The following is a 24,677-nucleotide window of genomic DNA, read 5'->3' on the forward strand; positions in this document are numbered from 1 at the left end:
TTTATTTATTTTTCAAAATTAAGTATAGAACATTACATTTTCATATATTTTTATACAAATAATTATTGTGAACTCTGTTGACAAATTATTCTTATTGATCCATTTAAGTGTAGTCCAAATTGAACTCAAAATAAGTAACATTGACTGCCACAATAAAAAAATTAGAAACTGTTCTATTTTATTTGAAAATAGCAATATGGGCTTATATAAGTCTTTTGAATCAAAAAAAGTATCGAAACTATTTCGATCCTCAGATTTGGACTGTATGTTTTCAAAATATAAATTTGGATTTTCTTCCTTTTTTCATGTTTGCTCCTATTTGTTTTATGTTGACATACCACAAATGTGACCCGTCAACAAAAAATAAATCTAAAACATTTCTCCAAATTATCTGTGGCTTACATTTGACTATCTTCGTCATATTATTGTCTATTTCATTGAACAATCTTCTTAACAACCCTTTGGGCGTGCAGTAAATTTCACTCTAAGAAGCCAAAATTGATTGTCACAATAAAAAATGATAAAGTAAGAAAGTCTATTATTAAAAGACTTTTATATTGGGGATAGAAAATCAAATACATTTTCAAAATGATACATAAAAAATTATTGGGTATTTTTACTTATCCCAGTAATTTGAATAATATGCCTTTAATTGACTGAATAATGTCATGGAAATATTGGGATTTTACAGAGTAAAACTATTATTAGGGTTTTTTTTTATTTTTGTTCAAAATTGCATATGTGTTGACGAACCAAATTAGTATTTTTGGACAAAATATTAATATGAAACAAAATCAAATCATGGTTTTAATCTATATTCAAATTTATTTATCCCAGTAATTTGAATCATTAGACTAAAATTGATTCAAATATGTCAAGAGAATTTTAGCCTGTGTATGAAGAAATAATTAAATTATTGGGATGGTCTTCTTTTCTTGATTTGTGTTGAAGAATGTTTTATATATTGGTACACTACATTTTTATTCTTCGACGAATATTTGTCAATTTATCTTAATCAATTATTCATACCTTGTCCTTAAAGTAGGTAAAAATTGAAAGTTATAATATCAAAAAGAAAAATTGGGAGGTATCAGGGCAAATGTAAGTCACTTATATACCAAAGAGGTCCTGAATTATTGCTTAAATCCTGTAATATATGTACTCATCCCGGTAATTTGCAAAATTTATACCAAATTACTATTCTTGGACAATTATTATTAATTTCTGTTTATAAATTATTCTTATCATGTATTTGTGTGTTTTAATTCAATTGCACTTAAAATATAAAATATTGATGCTCATAATTAAAGAATTATGAAGGAATAGAACATATCTGGGGCAATAATAGTGTCTAATTAAAAAAGAGGTGTCAACCATAAGTTGAATTATTGCCTATCCTAACTTACCTAGTAATTTGAATAATATGTCCAATATTAGGCAACATTGGGAGTATATATTTCCTTTACATTATTTTTTAAAGACTATTTTAATGTTGACGTACTATTTATCATTATATGTATTATGTAGGTCATAAAATATCTAAATATAATTTGTGAAAATGTCGCAAAATTCTTTCATACCTCGATTAGTTGAGAGTTACGTACAATTATTAATTTATTTATTCTTAATTAAAAATAGGGGAAGGATAAAAACAAAAGAATTAAAAAATAATAATTGATCACATACCCATGATTTACTGCAAAGATGAAATACAATCCTAAATTTGTCAAATCCTTTTTCACATATTTTTCTTATACGTAAAACTTTTTATACACCGTATACACGAGGGATGATGTGATGTAAAAAATAACTTTATATTATTTTTTTACACAGTGATAATAGATGTGTACCTTGTTTCTTAAGACGATCGACTATTGTATATTTTTTAAGGCCCGAGGAAGAGGGGGTAAGGGGGAAATAATAGACGAGTGCGTTTTTATTTCTCCGTGCGTGCGCTCATTTCCCCCTCCTTTATTTTCCTTTCGTAGTTTTTCTCCCTCTTTTTCCCCCTTTACTTTTGAAAGGGAATTTAACGAAAGAATTTTTTAATTTCAAAGAAATATTGAACGCAAAGGCGTTGCCAATATTTTTAACATATCTGAATTAAAAAAAACAATTTAATAAAATTATATAGTGATATTTTTTGAAAGAGTCAAAATTTGAATTAAAAAAATATACGTTTTTGGACACATAAAAATTATATAGCAATGGGTCGAGTGGTATGTCCAATTTTTTTCTTATAATGGGATGGATTTCCACTTAATATATTTTGATCTCTTTTTTAAAAAATCCAAAAACCAAAACACCCAAATGTATCCTGCAATCACTCCTGCACTGTTGACCTGTTTTAATGATATTGTGACCATTTTTTGCAAAATAATAATAATAATACTTGAAGGAAGAAGGAGTTGAGGACTACACTCAAAGATTAAACAAATAGCAATGCGTCTCACAGACTACAGGTTGTACATCCCTGCAATAGAGAATAACTTTTTGGTACAATACCTGCTGCAATACACTGGAGGAAATACCAAATTTTAAGCAAGAGTAGGAGGATCCGTACCTGTTCGTTCTGAAATGTTGGTGCAAAATGTCAAAACCAATGTTTAGGAGAGCCCATGAATTTCATTTCGACAACTGGGAAGGTGGAGTGGATCGGGGGTCCCCTATCACAAATGTAACACCATCTAAAGCTATCTGAAGAGGAAGTTGAGATCCAGAAATTCTGATCAATTGACTTTTGACTGACGTCAAGGCTCAACCATAAGCCCCCCGAACTATTCCTGTAAGTCTATTTGGAGAACAAGATCGTTAAAATCCAAGAACCAAATGTAAAGTATCTAAAAACATCTGATGAACTCCAGGGAAACAACATGTCTCCTGAGAGCATGACCCCTACTTGCACGTTCTTCTGTTGTTGAAGCCTACGTAAGTAAAAATGCTGGAATCTATACAAAACATGAATGATAGAGACAATGATCTTATTTTATACATATATATATATAGTTTTGTTGTAGAATCTCTTTTCACCGTGATAGGTCTTGAAGAAATTATATAAAAAAGTGGGCTGCATTTGGGGACACACTGTATACCGGGCGTGCAGTCAAAGTCTGGAAATTTATAAACGAGATGAATAAGAAGAACACATGGTAGGACTGGATAATTCCTCCCATCAGTGGGCATACTGTACATTTTGACACCCTAATCCAAAAATATTAAGACAATCAATCGAAAAAAAGACAAAATAATTTAGATTCCAGTTCTACTTCGATCTGAACACACACCAACAGAGATCTAACAATGACTTATGCAACCAGCCAGATAATTTACAACATCGAGAAGGCCACTAATGACGGTATTGGCATCAAGACAAGCTTCAACAAGATGATAGCTCGGTGCACACAGCAAAGGTAAAATTGCCCTTTTTGGAAACCAACACTCTATTATAGCGGGAAACAATTTTGCCACCATACTCGCCAGATGCCATCTCTCTCCACATCTCCTTCAGGGCAAAATGTGGAGGACAGGGCCTGCTAGACAATGGCACCAAATCGTGAAACTCTTAAAGCTTCTGTTGATGATTATTGGAACTCCATGATCATCTATTATATTATAGCCTCAAGTCAAAGCATCCAAGGTGCATTAATACCAGTATTAATTTCAATTTAGGGTAGATTGGTGAGTAGAAACGACATCACATATTTCATAATCCGTACAAAGTTTAGTTAATTTGGTGTCACTGGTTTTCGAGATGAAACTTGTTAAAACTCCAGATTTAAAATATCAAGCTATCAATGTCACAGCCGGTATGATCAATTTTTTTTTAGAATTCTGACACTGTGACAGCTACAAAAACTAATTGACAAAAAAGATTTTCTTTCTGACAAATTTGACAACTAGCTTTTAGTCAAGGAGATGAATAACATCCCAAAACACAGAGTTGAGTATGGAATTGCACTTCATAGTAGAATTGTATACAACATGTCCCGGAAAGTGAAAGCGGGTTTTTCCATTTGATGAGTAGCACTGATTCTTTATTTTCCAAAGCTACAATCAGTATTATTTAATTGTTAAATAAGAATAATCAAAGTATAAGGTAATCACATGTGTTTGTGATCATAAAAAGACATAGAGCAACAATCTTGGTTTCTTACTTGGGAGTTATAAGTCTAAGTTCTTATTTGCATTGATGGTATGATTGAGAATCTTAATCATTCTTGGTTCTGTCTTTCTCTAAAAAAAAAAGTACAGTATCTAATCTAGTAGTACATATTTCTTTATTTCCAATTTTTCAAGGGTAAAATTTAAACAATAGGTTTTGTGAGGAAATATATTTAACAAACATACTACTCAGCAAACTTATTTCAATAGGAGAGCCCTCAGCTCTAATATTTGCCTCAATATAAGGCCTAACTCCCTTGCAGACCTTTACTATTTAGTCAGACTCGAACTTGGTCCACTCCTTCTTGATGGAAGATTCTAGAGCAGGGTCTGGGTCACTTTTTTTTAGGGTTACCATAAAAGAAATTGTTCCCAAAATAATTTATCCCAAAACTAACGGCGTGATATTTATTTTTTGTTTCATTTAATACTAGGAACACACTTTAATAACAATACTCGATTTGGGGTAATTTACCCATGTTCCTCGACAATTGCACTAGAGACTAAACAATCTAGTGAGGAATAGAACACACCCTCTCCTCCAAACCTGCCTCAAAGTGTGTGGCTACATGTTCAGGACCCAAAAGTTTGAAAAGTTGTCTATTGGAAAGACTAAGGTCTTAGAAGCGCAATAAAATGGTGACGCGTTTTGAGTGAAAACAAGTATGTCCCCGAAATTTTATCTGCTGAAGGTACAACTTTTGTTATTCAGAGGTGCAATGCAAGTACCCTCATTAAAATGTTCCTTTTTCTCTACAAAAATAGGAAGGCAGATCCCACAACGCCCAAGATCATAATCCAGATTGGATTTTTTCTTCTGAAACCATTGTCTGGATGTTCTACTTCTTCAAAGTGGCATCAATCGTAATTATTTTTGTATCAGAAAAGTGTATAACTTTACCCGAATTTTGGTTGACCTTGTGAAAATTAAAAATCTTCCTTACTCTTTCTAACCGTCTCGGTATTGTTGTCTTCCTCCATGGGTTTGCATCAATGTCATTGCGGATTGAAACAATGAAACTGTTTTTCACCAGATTAGAAGTACCTTGGAGTATTGACCAATTTACTTGTTCCCTCTAAAAGTTTTAATTGTTTTAATGGAAAGCCAATAATTTACAATGTAGATAAAATTTACGTATAGTTCAAGTTGATATAGTTCCATGGCAGTGATGCAAAGCGGTGGAGGTAGATAAAATATGTCTTAGAATGCGACTTTTCACTATGGAAACCTCAACAGGCTTTTTTTATTTTTTTTAAACTTAACGTGTGGGGCAAAAGTCCTGCTACCATTTTGATTACCTATAGCTTTGTTCCAAGAAAAGATAAGTAAGTTTGGTTTTTATCAAAAGTTTATTTGGTTGTTACATTTTTTTTCTTAATGATTGGAAAATGATATTAGATAAATGGTTACTGCAATTCGCTATGGAACTTTCAGATCTTTTTAAGGCATCCTGCAATATCTTAGACTGAATGTCTCCAATTTCGTGAGGAATGTTGTTTTTAAGATGTTGAATCGTTTGGGGCATATTCACATAAACTTTTGATTTAAAAAAACCCTCATTATCAATTTAGACCAAAAATGTTCAATTTCCCCAGACAGCCTCAGGATTACATGACTGTACTCAGGCTTGTTCATCATGATCTCTCGGTAGCAATTTATGGAGGAATAAAATTTTGTACCGGAACATTTTTAAATCAGTTTTCAAAATTCACCTTAAACTGCGTGCAGAAGTGTGAAACTGGGAAGCACGCCTCTGAATTGATGTTTCTGGAGACTCTGCAACACTATCGCGCACCAGAGACATATTTTCAGCGTTACGAGACGTTCATTGTCCTCTGGAACAAATTTTATCTGCTGTCGTATCGTACTACCGGAAATTCGGATGTAATTGTGGTTATGTGAGGCACTGGACGATTAGGATATTTTGACAAAATTTCCGCTGAGTTTCAAAAGTGGAACAATTATTTTCAATAAATATTGTCACTATTTCTGCTCGTTCTTGTTCGGTATATTTATCCAGTAGAAAACTTGGGCGTCTACACAACACAATTGTGAAGACACAACTGAGCTAAACGAACCATAAACAAGATGTCGCGCAATCAAAATGGTGGCGGGATTCATAAATGCCTTGCTACACGTGGAGCTAGATTTATGTTTTTTTACTTCATCTCGTGTCTGCTGGCAGCTGATCTAATAAAACTTTATTACAGTTAAGCTTCTCATCTCCAAAACATACTTAAAAATATGAGAATGATCACGTTAAGTTGGGATTTCTTTTAATTTGACGCACCGGAGATATATTAGAAATATATATTATTCATCAATATCTCGCAGCGTTTCCTCAACAATAACAAAATATTTTTTATTATGAGTCAACTGTCGATGTTTTTGCATTTCTTCCACCTAGCAGTGTACTGAACGTTGATTGGTTAAACTAAAATTAGTTCTTCTTTAGCTGAGAATACTTCTTAATAATTATTGAATAAAATTAAACAAATTATTCAAATGTTTTTTGGCATTTCTCCCTGTTATTTTTTTTTTGTTTTTTTGCAAGATTGCATGACACTTTCAAATTATCGACATGGCCTATATTTTTTCTCTTGTTGCAATGTTAACCAAATAATGAGGAGATCACTCTAAATAAATATATAACTTCAGCAAATTAATTATTCTTCATATTTTTTTTTTTTTTTAGGGGGGTAAATGTCCTTACATAATAAATTACATATAATTATACAAAACGTTCATAACAAACAAGACTGTCTTCCTCTTTACTTTGATTTGCACCTGTGAATGACAGGATTAATTAATCCAGGTAAATGAATTATTATTCGACAAAAGTTTTTGGTTTGTAGATTAATATAACTGTAAAATTATATGTTGCAAGTGGTTATTTTTTCTTATTTCCTTCTTTTCATGATGGTTATCTCCTTTTTGAGTCAATTTTGCATAAGACTACTAGTGTTGGGTTTGGTCTGAAAATTCTAAATCAGTCCGAGGCTGTTCTAATTTTTAGATGAACTGAACTAATTGAACCGGCAGTCTTAAGGACATATATTCCTAAGAACCCGATAAGACCGCCCCTTGTGACTGGAATGGACCAAATTAATAAGGTCCTACACAATACTAATCAAAACCAAACGTGGAAAAAATCCATTTGGGACCAAGTCTTAAAAACTAAAAGCTACACTCATTGAATGGTGATAGACTACAAAAAATATGTTACCTTTTTAACCATTTGTTTGTTAAAAAAAAAGAATTTTCCCCTGTATCCATTTCTTAATTAAGAAAATCAATTTTAATTATATGTAGATCTTTTTAGGAGAAGAAAACTTTATTTTTTTAAATTGAATAAATTTTGACTTATTTGCTATCTTTTTTTATGAAAAGGATAATCAATTTCAATGTTTGTATGTTAGACTGGCTCTTAAAATAGTTTTTGTCGTAATCTTGCTGGAAACAACGTCTACTGACGCTTCTATTTGTAAAAAATAATACTATTTAGAACTTGTGCATAGCCTTCGGAATTTCACTATTTTATAAAAAAATACAACTCTTAAATTAAAAAAAATTAATATGCGTCAAAAAATATAAATTTATGATACATATTTATATTTGAGGAATAAAAATTTAGTCACAAATGTCGAAAAAATTTTAAACTAAAATTATTTTTTCATATACAAAAAAAAATGATATATCATGTAATTTTGTATTGCCTATAGCGCGCAGTTTCATTGTTAAACTGAAAAATGGTTATTTACAGCTTGAAAGGCTGTTTTTAACCTTTAGACATTGATTCATTTGGCTATAATTATATTTGAGGTAATTTTTACTTAAAGAAACATTTTAAGACTTTAAAGTGTGAACCCAAAACTTAGAGTTTAGTATGTTTAATTTATGAAAAACGTGATTTTTATTCAATCTATGAAAGACAAGTCAAAACCCATTTATAATATATTTAAATAGTACATATTTAGCTATATTTTTTATTCAGTATGTCCTCCTTTACTAGCAATAACAGCCTTAATACGCAACTAAAGAGATTGAAAGCCCTTGACAATTAAGGCCGTGTCCATGGGCTAACACACTATAATGGTGGTAGGTTGGAGAAAATAATAAAAGATAGAATGAGAAGTACATACCGATATTCTTCTCCTAGACTATTCTAACTGCAAAGTGTACGGGGCTGAGATTAGGACTGGAGGAGGTTCATAATGGGCATACCAAAAGTAAATTTCATTATTGCAAGATAGGTTTTGATCTTCTTAGCTTAATGGGACGGTAATGAACGGATAAGGATAAGGAGGAGATCCCAGACGCGTTGTCTTTTTTATTGTTGATTCCACATTTTTATACTTAGAGAAATTGGACACAAAACTACTTTTTTTTTTAACTGTCCTTTCGTTATATAGTTTTTTTAAATGGGGAGAAAATATCCTAATTAATTGGCATTGTATCTTTTGGGTCTCCATTCTCTCTAATTTCTAACATTTTGAGAATAAAAACACACATTCTAAGAGCTGGTCTAATATATATCAATATTTTTTTATGCATTAAATATGCCTAAAGATAACTCAACAAGTACATGTCAATTACAGTATTCATATATGAATGATTATAAATTATTATGAACAGAAGAGTTGATGATTAATTAATTTAAAATTCTATCAAATAGAAAAGTCGACCTAAAATGTCAAAAAAAAAAAAAAAAAAGTTTTAATAGATTAAAACTTTTGTTTTAATCACGGAGCAGGCCCGTGACTAAAGGGGTATGTGAAGGGTTGGGCAGCACCTCCCCTCCCCCTGTAACAAAATGTCCAAAGTTATGGGATCAACATATAGGAGTAGCTCTCTCCCACTCAGGCAAGAAGAACAAGGTCTTTCTTAAGTTCAAATTTGCAAATTACTGAGCCTGGGATGGCTGGCCCCTATCATCTCCCTGCTGCAACTTTCTGGACATTCATCGGGGGAGGACATTGCAGAGAACAATATAGTCACATCCAAACTCATTTTTTATTTGAATGTTAAACAATGGGGAAAATATAGTACCACTTAACCACATTTTTTTTTTTAAATTTAACATGATTTTAAGAACAAAATGTTTCTCTTTTATTTATATTGGTCTTGGATACGAAAAAATAAATTTTGTTGTAAGCAAATATACATATACATAAATATGAATTACGAGAACCACTCCGTCTCTCTGTTTGTTAAGTCATTTATTTAATATGATTGAAGTTTCTATTGAATATGTCTTATAATTATGTTGAAATATTTTGTACAAAATAAAATAATCATACCAAATTTCACATCACAAGTTGTGAAACCAGTTCTTTCATTTTTTACATCAAACCACCCATTGCATATGTGATATCCTAATACTAAAAAAATTGAATAACTCTGAAGAAAAAAAATTATGTCTCATTTAAAAATGTTCTTATTAATGTCTGTGACTTCACTCCTAGATTTTTTTAAAACTTAATTCATGCCACCTTGAGCATATGTGGTGTGTCAACATCAAAACAACTTTATACAAAATTCAATAAAAATAGATATTTATTCAATTAGTATATACTCTTGATGCCTTAATTATAAAAATTCAATAATTTCATGAGTTTAAAATTATTTCTCTCTATGTAAAAATGTATTTATTTTACGAAATTTAATTGTTAAAAGAGAACAATACTAAAATTACAAAGAATAATTTTGTATCATTTTTCACTGGATTTCTACAGCAGAGCCCTCAAATTGAGGCAGATGAGGTATTTCTTTTTCAAATATTACTTACATTCACTTTTTTAATTTGTTAAATATATATCTTGCCGGTATTTACAAATAAAATAAACAGAAAAATGACACAAACACTGATAATTATTGGATGAGTGGTTAAAAAAAAAAGTAGTTAAATTTACATTCCACTGCGAGGATGGTCCCAAAAAATATTAACACCCCGACTATAATGACTCTTAGGCTGTAAACCGTAGTACAATGTTCTAAAAAATATAAATATTGCAACCCTTGCATGGCCTCAACAGAAAGTGATTCCGCTTCAAGACTGCAGCTGCAATTCTTCTTTGGTCGAAGATACAGATTTCGAGATTTGAAGCCATTTGTATTGTTATTGTCCATAAATTGTGTATCATTGTGTGCATGACCACTGAGTTTTTGAGGAAATACTACTATTCAAAAATATAGATTGGGATTGGCTTCTAATCTTACCGCCTAAACCTAGATTTAACTTCAAAATACAAACTTAATAACAAAGGTGTTATTTACTATCTACACCGCAAGAAGTAACAACTCTTGCATACCTATTAGTCGGAACAGACTCCTCTTAAGATCCCACAATGTGCTAGAGAGGTTTACTATAAATGAAAATGGAATTGCCGTATAATTTTGTTTTCGAATGAATATTTTGAACAAATTTTTGTAAAGATGATATCAGCTTGATTCATTTATTAATTAATATTATTTCATAATGAAATTGCTTTATATTTTTTTTTGTAACAAATAAATCTATGAAATTTATTTATAGAGAATAAAATAAGTAAGTAATTAAAAAAAAAATAATAATAATGGAGGTCTCAAAGGAAAAAATTTGCATATTTATGAGGGGTACAATTGGGAGGTTGCTTTTCAAGTATTGGTCTAAATGTTGCATCTTGTTTTGAGACTGTTGGTACCCAAAAACACCCCCAACATTCGGGATACAATTAGGGGTAGTAAGGTGATCTGAGTAGTTACTTAAATATAGCCGGTACCCGAAAACACACCCAACATTTGGGCTATAAAATTACAATTCATAAAGTCTATGCCCTGTTTCCTCATAAATTTATACGAAATTGTTTTTATACGAAAATTATATTACCATTTGATTTTGTGTCAGAAAATGAATTACTGACATAAAGAGGAGAACCTTCACCTTTTAAAATAGCAGAGGTGCTGGTTAAATTTACAATTATATTGAAATACTCATAAATTTATTTTATTATGAATTGTTAAAACAACTTACACCAAACATAGGGTAGAATGCTTCTTTCAGAGGGAGAAGTTAGCAGAACAACAACCGATAGAAGAATAAAAGAAAAAAACAGGACACGCTACAACCGTTTTTGATTCTCTTTTTTCTAAACATAGTTTTTTTTATACAAAATTGTGAATTCTATTTTTCATCAGATATGCAAAAGCATGTCTTGCTGTTACATGAAACAATAAACCTGAAATAAACGTCATCACACTGACAATTTGAATAATATTTGAAAGAAAAGCAACCTACCTGTCATGGTGTATTATTGAAAAGAACTAAAGAAAAATCTCATTCCATATATAGAAAGGGCATAGAGGCTGGAACTACTCAGATGTCGATCCTCAATTATACTTCTAGTCCAACAGTGACTAACAATCCTACTTAAGTAATAATCAATACCTTATTTTTACTCTTCGCTTATACTAAGTAAAGTTATTAATTACTTTATCCTCTTAAGAATAAAATTATGGTTGGAAGAAAAGGTAATTTGTATTTTCCTCTTTATTTCAATGCTCCATAAGAATGTTAACATCATTCGATTTAAGACAAATATGCCCCGTGTTGTTTGATGGCTCTTTACCAACAAGAATCCAACTTCCATAATGCCCAGGAACAAGTGGTAGTCGCTTTGTGCGAGGTGAGATGTCCAGACTGTAGTGTGGATGTGTAGAAGCATCCCATCCGAGCTCCTGAAGCTTCGGATGCGTCATATATGTTGTGTGTGAAGTAGTATTGTCTTGATGTAATATGATTCTTTTCTCATTTACTACTGCTAGCTGTTTCTTTTCAATTTCCAGCTTCAATCGGTCCAGTTTTTCACTATACAGTCTGTCCACGATAAATTGGAACTACTTTAAACTTCATCCAGATCCATAATGTGGATATTCGGGGTTAAATCATACTAATATAAAAGGATGCGTGAACAATACACTATATCTTCCACCACAATTGTTTTGACAACAAACAATAGTCGTCATAGAACAAGCAAGGAGAGACGCCATCCTCGAATTGGCTCGCGCGGGACACAAGCCCTCTGCTATCTACAAGGTTCTTAACTACCCCAAGACCACGGTGTACCGAGTCTTCAATGCATGGGAGGCTGAGGGGAAGGTTTGCTTCCTTGAAGGCCTCCGGAAGGCCATCAAGGCTTCGCCAGGGACTTCCTTGTCCGGGTTGGCCAAGAACTGTGGAGTAAGCAAGCAGCTGGTCTCCAAGGCTATAAATGAGGACCTCAGGTACAGTTGATATCGAATGGCCAAACAACACATCCTCACGGCATCCATGAAGGCCACCAGGCTCACCAACGGTAAGCGTCTCCTCAATGACCGGAAAAGCCATGGAGGAAGAATCTTCTTCTTCTCCGACGAGAAGTACTGGACTGTCGACAGAAGCTACAACGTCCAGAATGACAGGTGGCTTGCCAAGGAGAGAGAAGAGGTCCCTGCGGTCTTCACCACAAAGTTCCCAGCCTCCGTGATGACCCTGGGTGTAATTTGCAGCACTGGTGAGGTGATGCCTCCTTTCTTCTTCAATCCCAAGGAAAGGGTTATCGCAATAAGGTACTGCAAAGTCATGGAGGAGTTCGTCATCCCTTGGATGAAGGATACGGCCGCTGGGAGGGAGTTCATATTCTAACAAGACACAGCGCCCGCACACATCACCATGAGGACCACTAACCTCTTCAACTCGCACGACATTAATTTGTGGGATTGCAACACCTGGCCCTCCAACTCACCCAACCTCAATCCGTGTGATTACTACTGGTAGGGGAAGTTGGAGAGGGAGGTGTGCAAGGTCAGCCACAAGAGCATCGCGGCCCTGAAGGGCTCCATTACGAGGAAGTGGAATGCTGTCGATTCCGCGGAAGTCATCAGGGCATGCAAATCCTTGGATCTTGGAGAAGATGGTGGCTGCTAAGGGAGGACATGCTGAATAAATTTTTTGTTTATATCATGTCTAACTTTTTCATAGTAACAAATAGACTCCAAATTACATTTTTATGAAGCAGGTTGAATTTTAAGATAGTTCCAATTTATCGTGGACACCCTGTAGAGGGCAGAATTGAGCCTTTGACCATAGGAAATAAGCTCATTGTGGATTAATCCCAGCCAATCCCACTAAACACATAGCATCACCTTTCCATGATTGACCACAGTCAGTCATGGCATGGTCACGGTCTGGGCTGCAATATTGGCTTTCGACAACGATATCCGTCACTTTTCATAAACAAGGGTAATACATTTTTCATCACAAGTTACAATCCCCGGCAGAAATGACGCGTTTTCCCTTCAGGTAGTTAAAATATGTATGTCAAATGTCTTCCCTTGAGATCTCAATACTCTACACACGATAATTATGGACCCTACCGTTCAAGTGCAATACTTCCCGAAAAGAAAATGAAGTATGCACTCATGACTTTAAAAAGCCTATAATCTGTTATGACCACGAATAAACAAGATATCCTTTATAAATAAGTAAATAAAATGTAAAAATATAACTACGTGAGGATTTTTACATAGCTGTTCCCTCCTACATCATTGGAAACTAAAACCATTATTAAGATTGTCAACTACAAAAAGTTTGGCGCGCGTCAAATTACATATTTTTTACAATTATAATTTTTCTGGTCAAATAAGGAGGAAAACTTGCACGCTGCAAAATGCTTAGAATTTAACATTCTATGCATAGCTATGTCCTGAATTAGAGCTCTTATTAGGTGGGGAATAGAGAAGTATTCGTCAGATTCCTAGAATACAAATAGAAATATTAAAATAACTATTGTAAAATATCTGAAGATATGTAAGGAATGCCGATGAGACATTTTTTGTGTGTATGTATAAAGTTATGTGTGTATATATGTACGCTGTAGAATAGAGTCTGTTAATGGAAACATGTCAAGTTTTTTTTTTTTTTTTGCTTTGTACTTTTCTATCATTAAAATTACATTTTAATTCTTTCTTTTTTATACAGAAAGTAGAAGTTTGTTGTAAATACAGTTTCAAATAGAGATAGAACGGGTTGTGGACCCGTGTACGGTATACAAGTATCAGATGTAATCAGCACCGTCTTTTGTATATACAAAAAAAAAAAAACTACTCCATTAATAAAAATGGAACGACACACTCTTCAACAAAGCATTGAAATTATTAAAATTCACTACAAAATGGGGAAAGCCTGGGAGAGACGATTCATAAAACTAAAACGTTTTTGGGTCGTCGTGAAGCACACCTAGTCGGACCACAATACAAAAAATACATAATTTTTTTTAGCTGTTGGGACAGGTTAGTGATGTGAAGAGTAAAATCCGTCAACATCTAGGTCATTACACCTTTCTTTTTCGAAAATAAGGCCGGAAACACAGTTACAGTGAATGGATTGCGTAATCGAGAGATGATTAATGATTTTTTATGGGCGTAATACGATGGTATTGATCTGGACATCGTTTATGTTCAAAATATGGTGGTACATGTCACAAGAGCAACGAAACCATCGTTCTTTTACGGGAAAAGTTTCTGGACCGTGTTATCTCTCCAAGAGGTAATCCGCCAACGAGATCTTGTGATTTAACACATTGCGACTTCTTCCTTTGGTATCATGTGAAAGATAAGGTATGCACCAACAGGCCAGGGTCGATTCAAGACCTCAAATATGGAATTCGTGCAGCTATTGAGGGCATACTACAGCCACTTTGCGATTTGGTGATGGAAAATTTCAAAAAAAGGATGTGGTCCTGAAAGGGTAGCTATGGTGGCTATTTGTCAGATATTGTTTTCCATTATAAATGGCATACCTTTCTATCTACATTGAAATAAATATCGGATCCTTCCTCTCAAAAAAATGACATTCTTCTTTGACTATCAAAATAACCCCTCTTATTAGAAAACCCTTAATTTTCATTTCAAATAAAACTTGGTGATGAAGTAGTCACTTGCGATGGGTACGAAGATGTGCCTTGCTGGTGGCAAGGCGTTGTTCTTTCTTTCTGAAGTGAAGCTCTGGCAGCTTCGAGTATAGTTTTCCAATGTGACGAAATTCGACACAATAATTTTTTTTTTTTTTGGCCATGATAACCACATTTGGTTCTAGGGTGACCCAAAGAGGATGCAGATTTCATCTTCAAGCACTCTAAGTAAATTTATATTTGGAAAAAAAGATCCAAAATTCGAACCGTGTTCGGGTGCTTGAACTTCTTTCGAATCTTAAAAAAAATCTGAGGGATTTTCCAGATTTTTAAAATCTTATCCTATTGCTTAATACTTCATATTATCTATATCAAACTGTGTATCTTAATTTGTGTTGCACCGATCCTTATTTATTCCGTTCAGTCCAGTCCTCAAACCAGCCCTATTTCTATTCGGAACAGGTATATCAGAGTGTGGGTCTTTGGGATTGTCAATACTTGATATAGCTGTGAAAAGGAGCATTATCCGTACTCAGAGTCGTGTGGTTCTGTATCATTTTTTAGTTGGTGGCTGTGTTTCTTTTGTTTATAATTAGTACTTGCGTAACGTGTATATTTCCATCTCCTTATCATTTTTTTCAAACATTAACTGCACATTAATGGAATTCATATTTAAAACTTTTAGATAATTTGGAAATTATGTTATTATTTTAATCAACTTTGTTAATACCTCTGCCAATGAAGTCGAACAGAGATTACATTTGTAGCTGTGTTTGTATATTAGTTAGTTTGTTTGTTTGCTAGTCAACATGAGTACGCCAGAAGTTAAAGATCCATTTTGATCAAACAATGAAAGGCAATTAAAGTTTGAGAAGTCAAGAACAAAATATAAAGAATTAATAATGCAGAAAAGCTATGGAAAAAATTGAGTTATATAACTCAATTTGATTTAAGGTCAAGGTTTAGGACTTCCCTGAGTGCCCATTCTAGTTTGTAAATATTTTGGGGCAAAATTAAAAACAACAAATAGCTTACTTTTTGGTTTTTTTGCAATTCTTCTGTTACAGCTCTACAATAAGCAAGCTAGAAACCATTGGTCTTTAGAGACATCATTTATATTCACCCTTCCTTTGATGACTGATATTCCGCGTGTCAGTCGGATCCAATAGCTCTGCTACGACTTATAATAAATAATAGTCATAAACTGAAGCTTTAAAAAAGATGCTGACCCATCACTTCTTTTTATTATTGGAGATTTCGAGAGATTAAACTAATACAGATGAAAAGAGGCCAAGTTGGAAAGTAATATTTGTACATTTGATGCAAATTTAATTTTTACTTAAGTCTGTATTACTATATATCCGGTTTTTTTCTTCTTTTTATGGTTCCATAATCCGTATATGTATCATATTTTGGTTCCATATCGATATTGAGGTGCACTTTTGATACACATCCGCTTAGCTCTGTGTTTAGAACTGATGAAACAGAGAAGAAAAAAAATTGAAGGACCAAAGAAACTGTTTAATGTACAGGAATTGTCCCTATCCATTTTCAAATTTCATAATGTTTTAAATCAGAATTAATTGTTATTCAAAATCTTCTTGAGTTTTGATGCGATACTAGATCTCTTCATCTCCAGACAAGGAATGCCTGACGTTCAACAGTCCCTCAATTGCTTTTGAAATATTAACCTCCTTTTCAAAAATTGATGTAATTACAGATGATTAAATATTATTGATGTATAAATGATTATTAAAAAAAAATCAGAGTTGAAGATACAGGGATCAAAAAATGATAAGAGGGTTTTTTTATCTTAAAGATATACTAGTATTGATCCACCTGTTTAAAAAATAGATGTTAAAGTAAAATCAATTATGATAAAAGTGACATCTACATAAATAAGGTATAAATAACTTGTATTATGTAAAAAATTCTAACTCAACCAATCAACAAGAAGCAGAAGTATCCACAAATGACAACAAAGTATAATAATGTATATTATGCTGTTGGCAAGATAACCCATTATCCGTTATTACCTAAATGGCACAAAAATTTAGAATTTCGTTGTTAGAAGTAGATGTTTCTTCTTCTTTACCTTTAATACCCAAAATTGACAAAAATATTTACTTGAAAGGAAGATGATTTTGTTTTGGTTCTTATTTATGGCTGAAGACTGCTGTCCCGTCCAGTTCAGTCCAGTAAACATATATAGTCAAGTCCTTGGAGACCTCACTTATCTTTATTTATCTTATTTTTTATTAGTTATTTTACTTACAGTACGAAGGACCGGTGCCAAGGATGGATTGGACCGTTGCTATTACTGGACTGGACCGAATAAAATTGGACTGACACAACACAAAACATTTGCAAGAGGTTGTATAGGACGTAAATACCGGGTGTCCCAAAAGTCTTGACCGGTATCTTTGATGGCGTTTTTGAGGTTTCAAAGACTTTTTATGTAAATGTTGCGTGAATAAAAGTTAATGACCGTTTTCAGACTAACAAGTTTTGTTTCAATAACATTTCGAAATTCATAATTGTTTTTGACATGGAGGCTAAAAGACATGAAGTAGCTGCTCTGCTTCGTGCAGGATTCAGCCACAAGGAGATCTCTGAGGCCACCAGCATGTCGGTTAGCACCATTGGCAGGATCAAGAGGAGGTTGGACAAGGGGGAAGGCCTTGAAGACAACCCTAGAAGTAGGAGACCTATCTTAAAGGCCACCAAGGTCACTAAGAAGAAGATCACGGCCCAGATCAAGATAAACCCTCTTCTGAGCATCAGAACAATTGCCAAGAAGAACAATATGGGTAAGACTACTGCTGCCAACATTGTCAAGGACATTGGGGACAAGTCCTTGGTCCGCACCACCCGTCCCATGTTGTCCATGGCCAATATGGAGGCCAGATACATCCGATGCAAGAAGATTTTGAACAACATGAAAAGCAATGGGGACAGAATTCTCATTTTTTCCGATGAGAAAACTTTGACAGTGGATCCAGTCTTCAACTGCAAAAATGATCGCTACATTAGCCTTAATGGTTATGTGGGATCTGAGAAATATGTGTCCATGACCAAGCACCCAGCCAGCATCATGATGCTTGGAGTTGTTGGCTCAGATGGTAAAGCCATGCCTCCAGTCTTCTTCCGAGAGGGCTACAGGCTCACCTCGGAGAACTACATCAAGGTGCTCAAGACCAAGGTGGTCCCATGGATCAGGAAGGAGTATCCTGGCAAGAGGGTGTGTTTCCAGCAGGATGGGGCACCCGCACACAGCCAAGAATACCCAGAAGTGGTTGAAGGAGAATGTGGAATTCTTGCCTAAGGACTTCTGGCCCCCCTCCTCCCCCGACCTGAACCCCTTGGATTTCAGCATCTGGGCGCACATTGAGAGGAAGGCTTGCAAAAAACGCCTCAGCAGTACCAAAGCTCTCAAGGCCAGTATCACCCAGGCCTGGGCCAAGATGGACCCCACCTGCATCAAGAACACCTGCTCCTCCTTCGTCCCCGTGTTGTGGCTGTTGTGGAAGCTAAAGGCCAAATTGTTAAAAACATATTATAGATTATAACCAAGCGAAGTTTTTTTATTAAAAACATTTCTCTGTATCTCTACTTTTAGTCCTTGTAGATCTTATTGAAGTTGGAAGTTAGAAATCAGTCAGGACTTTCCGGACACCCAGTATTTGAGTAAATATCGGGATCCGAAAGATTCGAATCCTGATCCGAAACTAGAATTACAATATTTGTCTCTATTTTTATGAGCATTTGACTCTAAGATCGGACCTAAATAAAATAGGATGGAGATAAGAGTTACCAACATTTTTACAAATAGCTGATGCCCAAACAATGAATAACCCAATTTTGCTACTATTATAATAATTATTAGATTTATTGTTAATATAACATTGTACTCATCATTACCTTTATTTTATCTCGCAACTTCCTCTCCCAAAAGCAAAAGAAATATGTTGGAAGATTTTTCCAATTAATGTTGTAATGGGTCTTATCTAGGACTTAAAACTGCAGTTTTTTCCAGTTTATTCACGGTCCAGTTAAGTTTAGATATAATTTTTTTGATGGGGTATAAGAAGACAGTTTGAGTACTACAAGACACGTCAACATTACTTCTTTTTATAATCTGTGACAATCAGGCATTAAAAGTCGGTGCGTTAGTTCATTCTATAGGCTATATTTTACAGGTTTTTTTCGAGAATACAATCAGTTGATATCATGGGTTTGAGCAGTGAAAAAAGATCGTTTGCTTTTGAAAATAAATATTAAAAAACAAAAAAATGTTTTACAGGATATTTTATTAAATTAACCCATTGCATTTTAGTTCCTGAGTTTTTTCCTAATCGACTTATGAAACTAATTTAATCCTTTCAATTTATTACTTATAAAAAAAATGTTTTTTTTTGAAAATTCATTTTGATAATTTGAAATTTACAAAAAATAAATAAAATACAAATAACTCCGAGTGCATTTATTGTGGAGAGCTAAAATTGATAGTTTAAGATTTGATGTTGTGTAAGAATTATAAATTGGTATTTTTTTTTTTAAATCGGATAATCAAAATCGGAATAATTCTGGAAAGACCATTATTTGTTAACATTAGAAAATTTGCCAATAACTAATTATTTAATCAAATGAAGGCCACAACGTATATCTAGCCGATTTAACTTTGTATTTCTATGTTAAAATTAGTTGTTTCTCTAAAAATCTGTTAATGAAAAGTTATTTAAAGTTATTTTTGTATAAAGAAAAACAAAAAATAATAATCACCCTGTATTTAAAAAAAGTAAGTTTGGTTTATTTTGCGTATGGGCAATAAAGTACGTCACCTATATGATAGAACTATGCAAATAAAAATTGAATGTGTACTACCATTATGAAACAAAAACAGACTTTCTTGATTTATAAAACTTATTTGAGCGCCTTTTGGAAAAAGAAAGTTCTGTTGATGGACCCTGTAGTACCATATGCCTATAAAGATAAAAAATAGTATGAGTAATGTTTCTTGAAGTCACGTACATGTTACATGTACATATCTACTGAAAATTGGCATGAAAAAAGTAGTCGACTAGGTGCTTATAGTTAGTCACCTTAAAGTCGACTAAATCATAGAGAAAGTAAGACATAGAGGCGTCAATATGCGGCAATTATTCAGCAAGGATATTAATTGAGACATGGAGTAAAATTAGTTTGGTGGCAGGCCTCATTTATTCGGTTGCATTTATTCTTAGGACCGGTCCTTTATAGTGTCAGTCCTTTGTACTGATAATTCTATATCTGATATTATCTTTTTTTTTCCTTTAGATGACGTTGAAATTTGTATATCCTTATACCCAGAAATAAAATATTATACAGTAATAACTTGCCATATTAGTTTAATTCACTCTTACAACTGATTCTGATAAATCAGTTGTAATTCATCCGAAAAAAACTAACAAAAAAAATTACCTTGAACTGACTCTTGCGATCTGTTGCCAGCCCTAAACCAGCTTATATGGGTATAAAAATGATTAAGCACTGACATTCTTATCTCAACGTATCACTATAGTGTTGAAACTTTTCTTGAGTTAAGTATAAACTTACGTTCTAGTTCAATAGCCTAATAGTAATTTATATCAATCAAGGGGGTGTTTGTCATTTATAATTTTACGTGGATACTTATTTCGATTAAATCATCCATTCAATGTCCTATAAAATAATTAATAACAATTATTTGATCAAAAACTCATTCATTCTTCATCAAAAAGACAACAAGAAAGACAAACCCTCCTTCGTGAGAAATAATTGTTTTTATAAAAAAGTGAAATAGTCCTCAAATGAGAGAGACAGACCCTGAAGGGAATTATTTAGTAATTGAGAGCAACATTCTTGGAAAAAAACAGTGTTTTATGCGTTAAATGGTCCAAACATCGAATCCATGATTTGTTTCTCTAACAAAACAAAAAAATGTAAGAATTCAATATTACCCTCTACTCGTGATTTGAGGAGTCTGACTATGTGGGTTCTTGTTACAAAAATGATGCTTAAGATCTAGATAAAATTATTAATGGTAAGAACTTGGTAAACTTGGGATTGTATTAGTTGAGGTTGTTGCCGAAAATTACTTTTACAGGGATGTCCAGATTTAATAATATTTTGTCTACATGTAAGTTAGAGAATATTTTGGCAGAGCTTAGGGTGTTCCCTTTGTTTGTTTGTGAACATTCTCCAGTTTTCAAACTATATAAAAGGGCGTTCAAAGGTTATATTTTGCATTAGTTGTGGGATTTTTTTTTACACCTTTTTCCACAATTTTGATGAAAAATTGGTTTTATTTTAAGGAATCTTAAATTTAAGCTGTGTCTAAAGTAACCACATTGTTATGATGGCAGCTCAAGAAAAATCTAAATTTAAATAGGATGTACGGCAGATATTCTTCTCAACAACAATAATGTCCTAGGGTTGAGCTCAGGACTGGATCAGGGCCACTTGGAGAAAGCCCACAATTAATAGAATTTTAAGTTTTTCTGGGCTGTAAGAAATGTTATTGGCTTCTTGAATCTGTAAATGGGCTGAAGGGAGGTGCAATGGTCTCTGGAACCTTCCCAGTACGAACACCGGTAGGGAGGAGATGGCACACCCCTTGCCTTTTTTATTGTTACACTTAGTTTTTATTGTAAAAAATCCAAACATGTTTATTTTTATTTTAGTTGTCGTTTCGTTGCGTATTTAAACCTTGCAAGTATAAGGTCCCCACTATGTAAGACTTAGATTTGTATATAAATTTATATAAATCAAAATCCTCTGTGTATAATTCGGTCATATCATACTGAGTCATTTATAAGATTCAATGTATATATTTAATAACACAAGTCAACATAGAGTCTTCATCATAAATAATTTGAGTATATCTTACAGCAATTTTGACGCTAATTTCAAATCTGTCTTTATAACTCTTTTAGCACGCACAGTTTCTAAGATGAAACTAATTTGATATCTTTAAGTTTGCTTATTATTTGTAATAAAAAAATAATTTTGATAAAACCTCCTTATAATTAAATGATATTTTTTTTGGTTTTTTTTTAAAATAAATCATGAATCTTCGAGTCTCAAAATTTGTACACATATCCCCTGCTATTCTTCTAAAATATACAAGAATATAAAATATACTGTCTCCCTGTATAATGGTAATAAAATGACATCGGTTCTCATTGCTCATTCTGTCCATTTAAAAGAGACATATGACAATATGGAAATACTTCTAAAAGCAATTAGATATGACAGATATTAATGAAAAAATCTATGGATATCTGAATATTGTAGGAATGTTTATGGGTATGTAAACAGGATGAATAAAATTTCACATTTCCTATATCTGTGAGACAGTCTTCCACTATGGAACATTACACTAGAATTGACTTGCATCTTAAGTCTACATATATACCAAGCAGAAGCAGTGTCCAGTTTTTCTCTTTAGCGGATCTCAAGAAAACCTTTCTATCACCTCTCCACATTAAAATTGATTTGACAAAGAATTTTGTAAAAAATTAAAAATGGTTAAGTCCATTCTGAAAGGCTCCCATAACTTTCAAGAACCTTTTATAAAGGTTAGTGCAGCTAAATTGAAAAAGGAAATGTTTGTTGGGCCACAAACTAGGGGAGACTTACGTCCACTGGAATTGAAGGCTTAGCTGGATTTCAAATTGATATTTGGAAAGTGCTTTGGAAAAAACAAGTCCACACCACTCGAAAAATCTTCCCTGAAGACCTTGGGACAATGAATGAAGAACAAGGAGAGCAATTTGCACAAGATATTCGAACAAAGGATCATCCCTGACAAGGATTTTAGAATGTAAGCATGATGGTCGACTATTTTTGGATGCTGTATCGTGATAATCCAGTCAAAAAATACAAAAGCAAGACACATTCACAACACTTCTAATATATCATCCTAATGTACATTGTTGTTTTGTACTACCAAAATGAGAATATTTGGATAAAATTTCATCTATGTCATAAAACCATGGCAAAAAATTGATAACATTTTCAAACCACTATATTTTGAAAACTCTACATTCAAAAAAAAAAAAAAAATCAGATTTAAAATCAGCGTAAAAAATATAGTTACAGTTGGGAACAAGAAAAATACAGAAGGCAAAGTCGAGGTTGAGATTGGATCTAAAATATAATAATATTGCTCAGGTTGTAATTTTAAATTCATTGTTTTCATATAAAGGGATATGTTATACAACTCAGGAAGGTCTTCACTATTTTCCATAATATAAATGAAAAAAAATAAATTATTCTGAGTAGATTTGGCATTATGTGGTCCCAAGGATGACCTACAGCACTTACAAAAATCTCTTAGTATATAACATAATATACAAAAACAGTTAAGATCGTAAAACATAATTTATGTATTATGAAAGCTATCTTTAAAAAAAAATGTTGAGAGGTTCTTAGAAAGAGATAAAAGTGGATTTTTTTGATAAATGTTTTTTTGAGTCCTTTTTGTATCAACATTATTAAGATGAAGAAAAATAAAACTACATTCCTGGTTGTTTCCTGTCTCCCAGTTTAAAGAAAATAGACAAACTAGTAGAAAAACTATTTCCAGACTAGAAATTTATCAGGTTGAAACAAGATCTTTTATTAGAATAAGATTTATTTACTTTTTCATTTATGATTTATGGCTCTAGGAAATTAAACAACGACAACACAGCCTACGCCCTTATTTAAAAAAATGTATCCCCCAACATGGAAAATAAAAATAAAATGGTTCTTTAAAGGGCCACTCTTATATATCTATGTATATAAATTTATAAAAAATTGACACATATTTTTTAACAACATTTAATTAATATTAGTTACTAAAACAAATAATTCTGTTCGTGGAATAATATACTTTTTTTAGGAAAGGATATAGATTATTTTGAAATAAAACGACTATGACTATAATTGTGTTATTCCTTACTTAAGAATGAAGTTCCGTCCAGGCCAATCTCGGTCTGGTCTTGCTCTGTTCTGAATATAAGTCCTACCAACTAGTAAAGTTTGGTCCTTGATGATGTGTCTCAACTTTTTATTATTATTAAATAATTTTATAGATCTTTCAATTCTAAAACTGACAGTATGAAAGACTGAGAGTCGTAAGAGCCAGTCCTAAGATTGACTAAACAGAATAAATAAGGACTCTCACAAGATTAAAAATAATTTGTTTGAAAAGGAAAAAAATAACAAAAATAGAGAAAGTGAGTGGATTGACTGACTCAAACACTAATTAATCTTTCCCTTAAAAATAAAACAAGATCGATCTTACAATGTGATTACACTATGCAACAAAATGAAGGTCTTGGAATGCCCAAAGGCTATAACACCACATTTATTACTTTTATTCAAGCTTTAGAACACAAATGTATACATTTAAACTTTTAACGGACATAGGTTTGGTCTTCACCAAGATTTTAAAGTATAACTACAATTCAATAACATTTTAGCATTTGAAAAATTGAATGATTTATTAATTTATCTTGATAACAATAAATAAAAAATGTATACAACCACCAAAAAATTGAGTAAAATGAAGGACCTCACTT

At 32.9% G+C, this 24,677-nt stretch overlaps 1 protein-coding gene across 6 annotated transcripts in view; it reads right to left on the bottom strand.

Annotated features, from left to right (window-relative positions):
• Positions 1-24,677, bottom strand: part of LOC121125947 (band 7 protein AGAP004871) — a 333,305-nt gene that overhangs the window by 127,371 nt on the left and 181,257 nt on the right. For 2 of the 6 annotated variants that reach the window (XM_040721215.2, XM_040721217.2), the window contains exon 1: positions 1,687-1,875. The exons of 3 other annotated variants lie outside the window; for them this stretch is intronic. Coding sequence is in view for 1 of the 3 variants with exons in the window: in XM_071891633.1 (XP_071747734.1) it covers positions 1,687-1,690 (4 nt within the window). In the remaining 2 variants the exon portion in view is untranslated. Of the gene's footprint in view, positions 1-1,686; positions 1,879-24,677 lie in introns of those variants that run through there. One more of the 6 variants, XM_071891633.1, reaches the window with a different exon arrangement.

This window comes from Lepeophtheirus salmonis, chromosome 11 (assembly GCF_016086655.4).
Source record: "Lepeophtheirus salmonis chromosome 11, UVic_Lsal_1.4, whole genome shotgun sequence".
Classification (NCBI taxonomy): domain Eukaryota; kingdom Metazoa; phylum Arthropoda; class Copepoda; order Siphonostomatoida; family Caligidae; genus Lepeophtheirus; species Lepeophtheirus salmonis.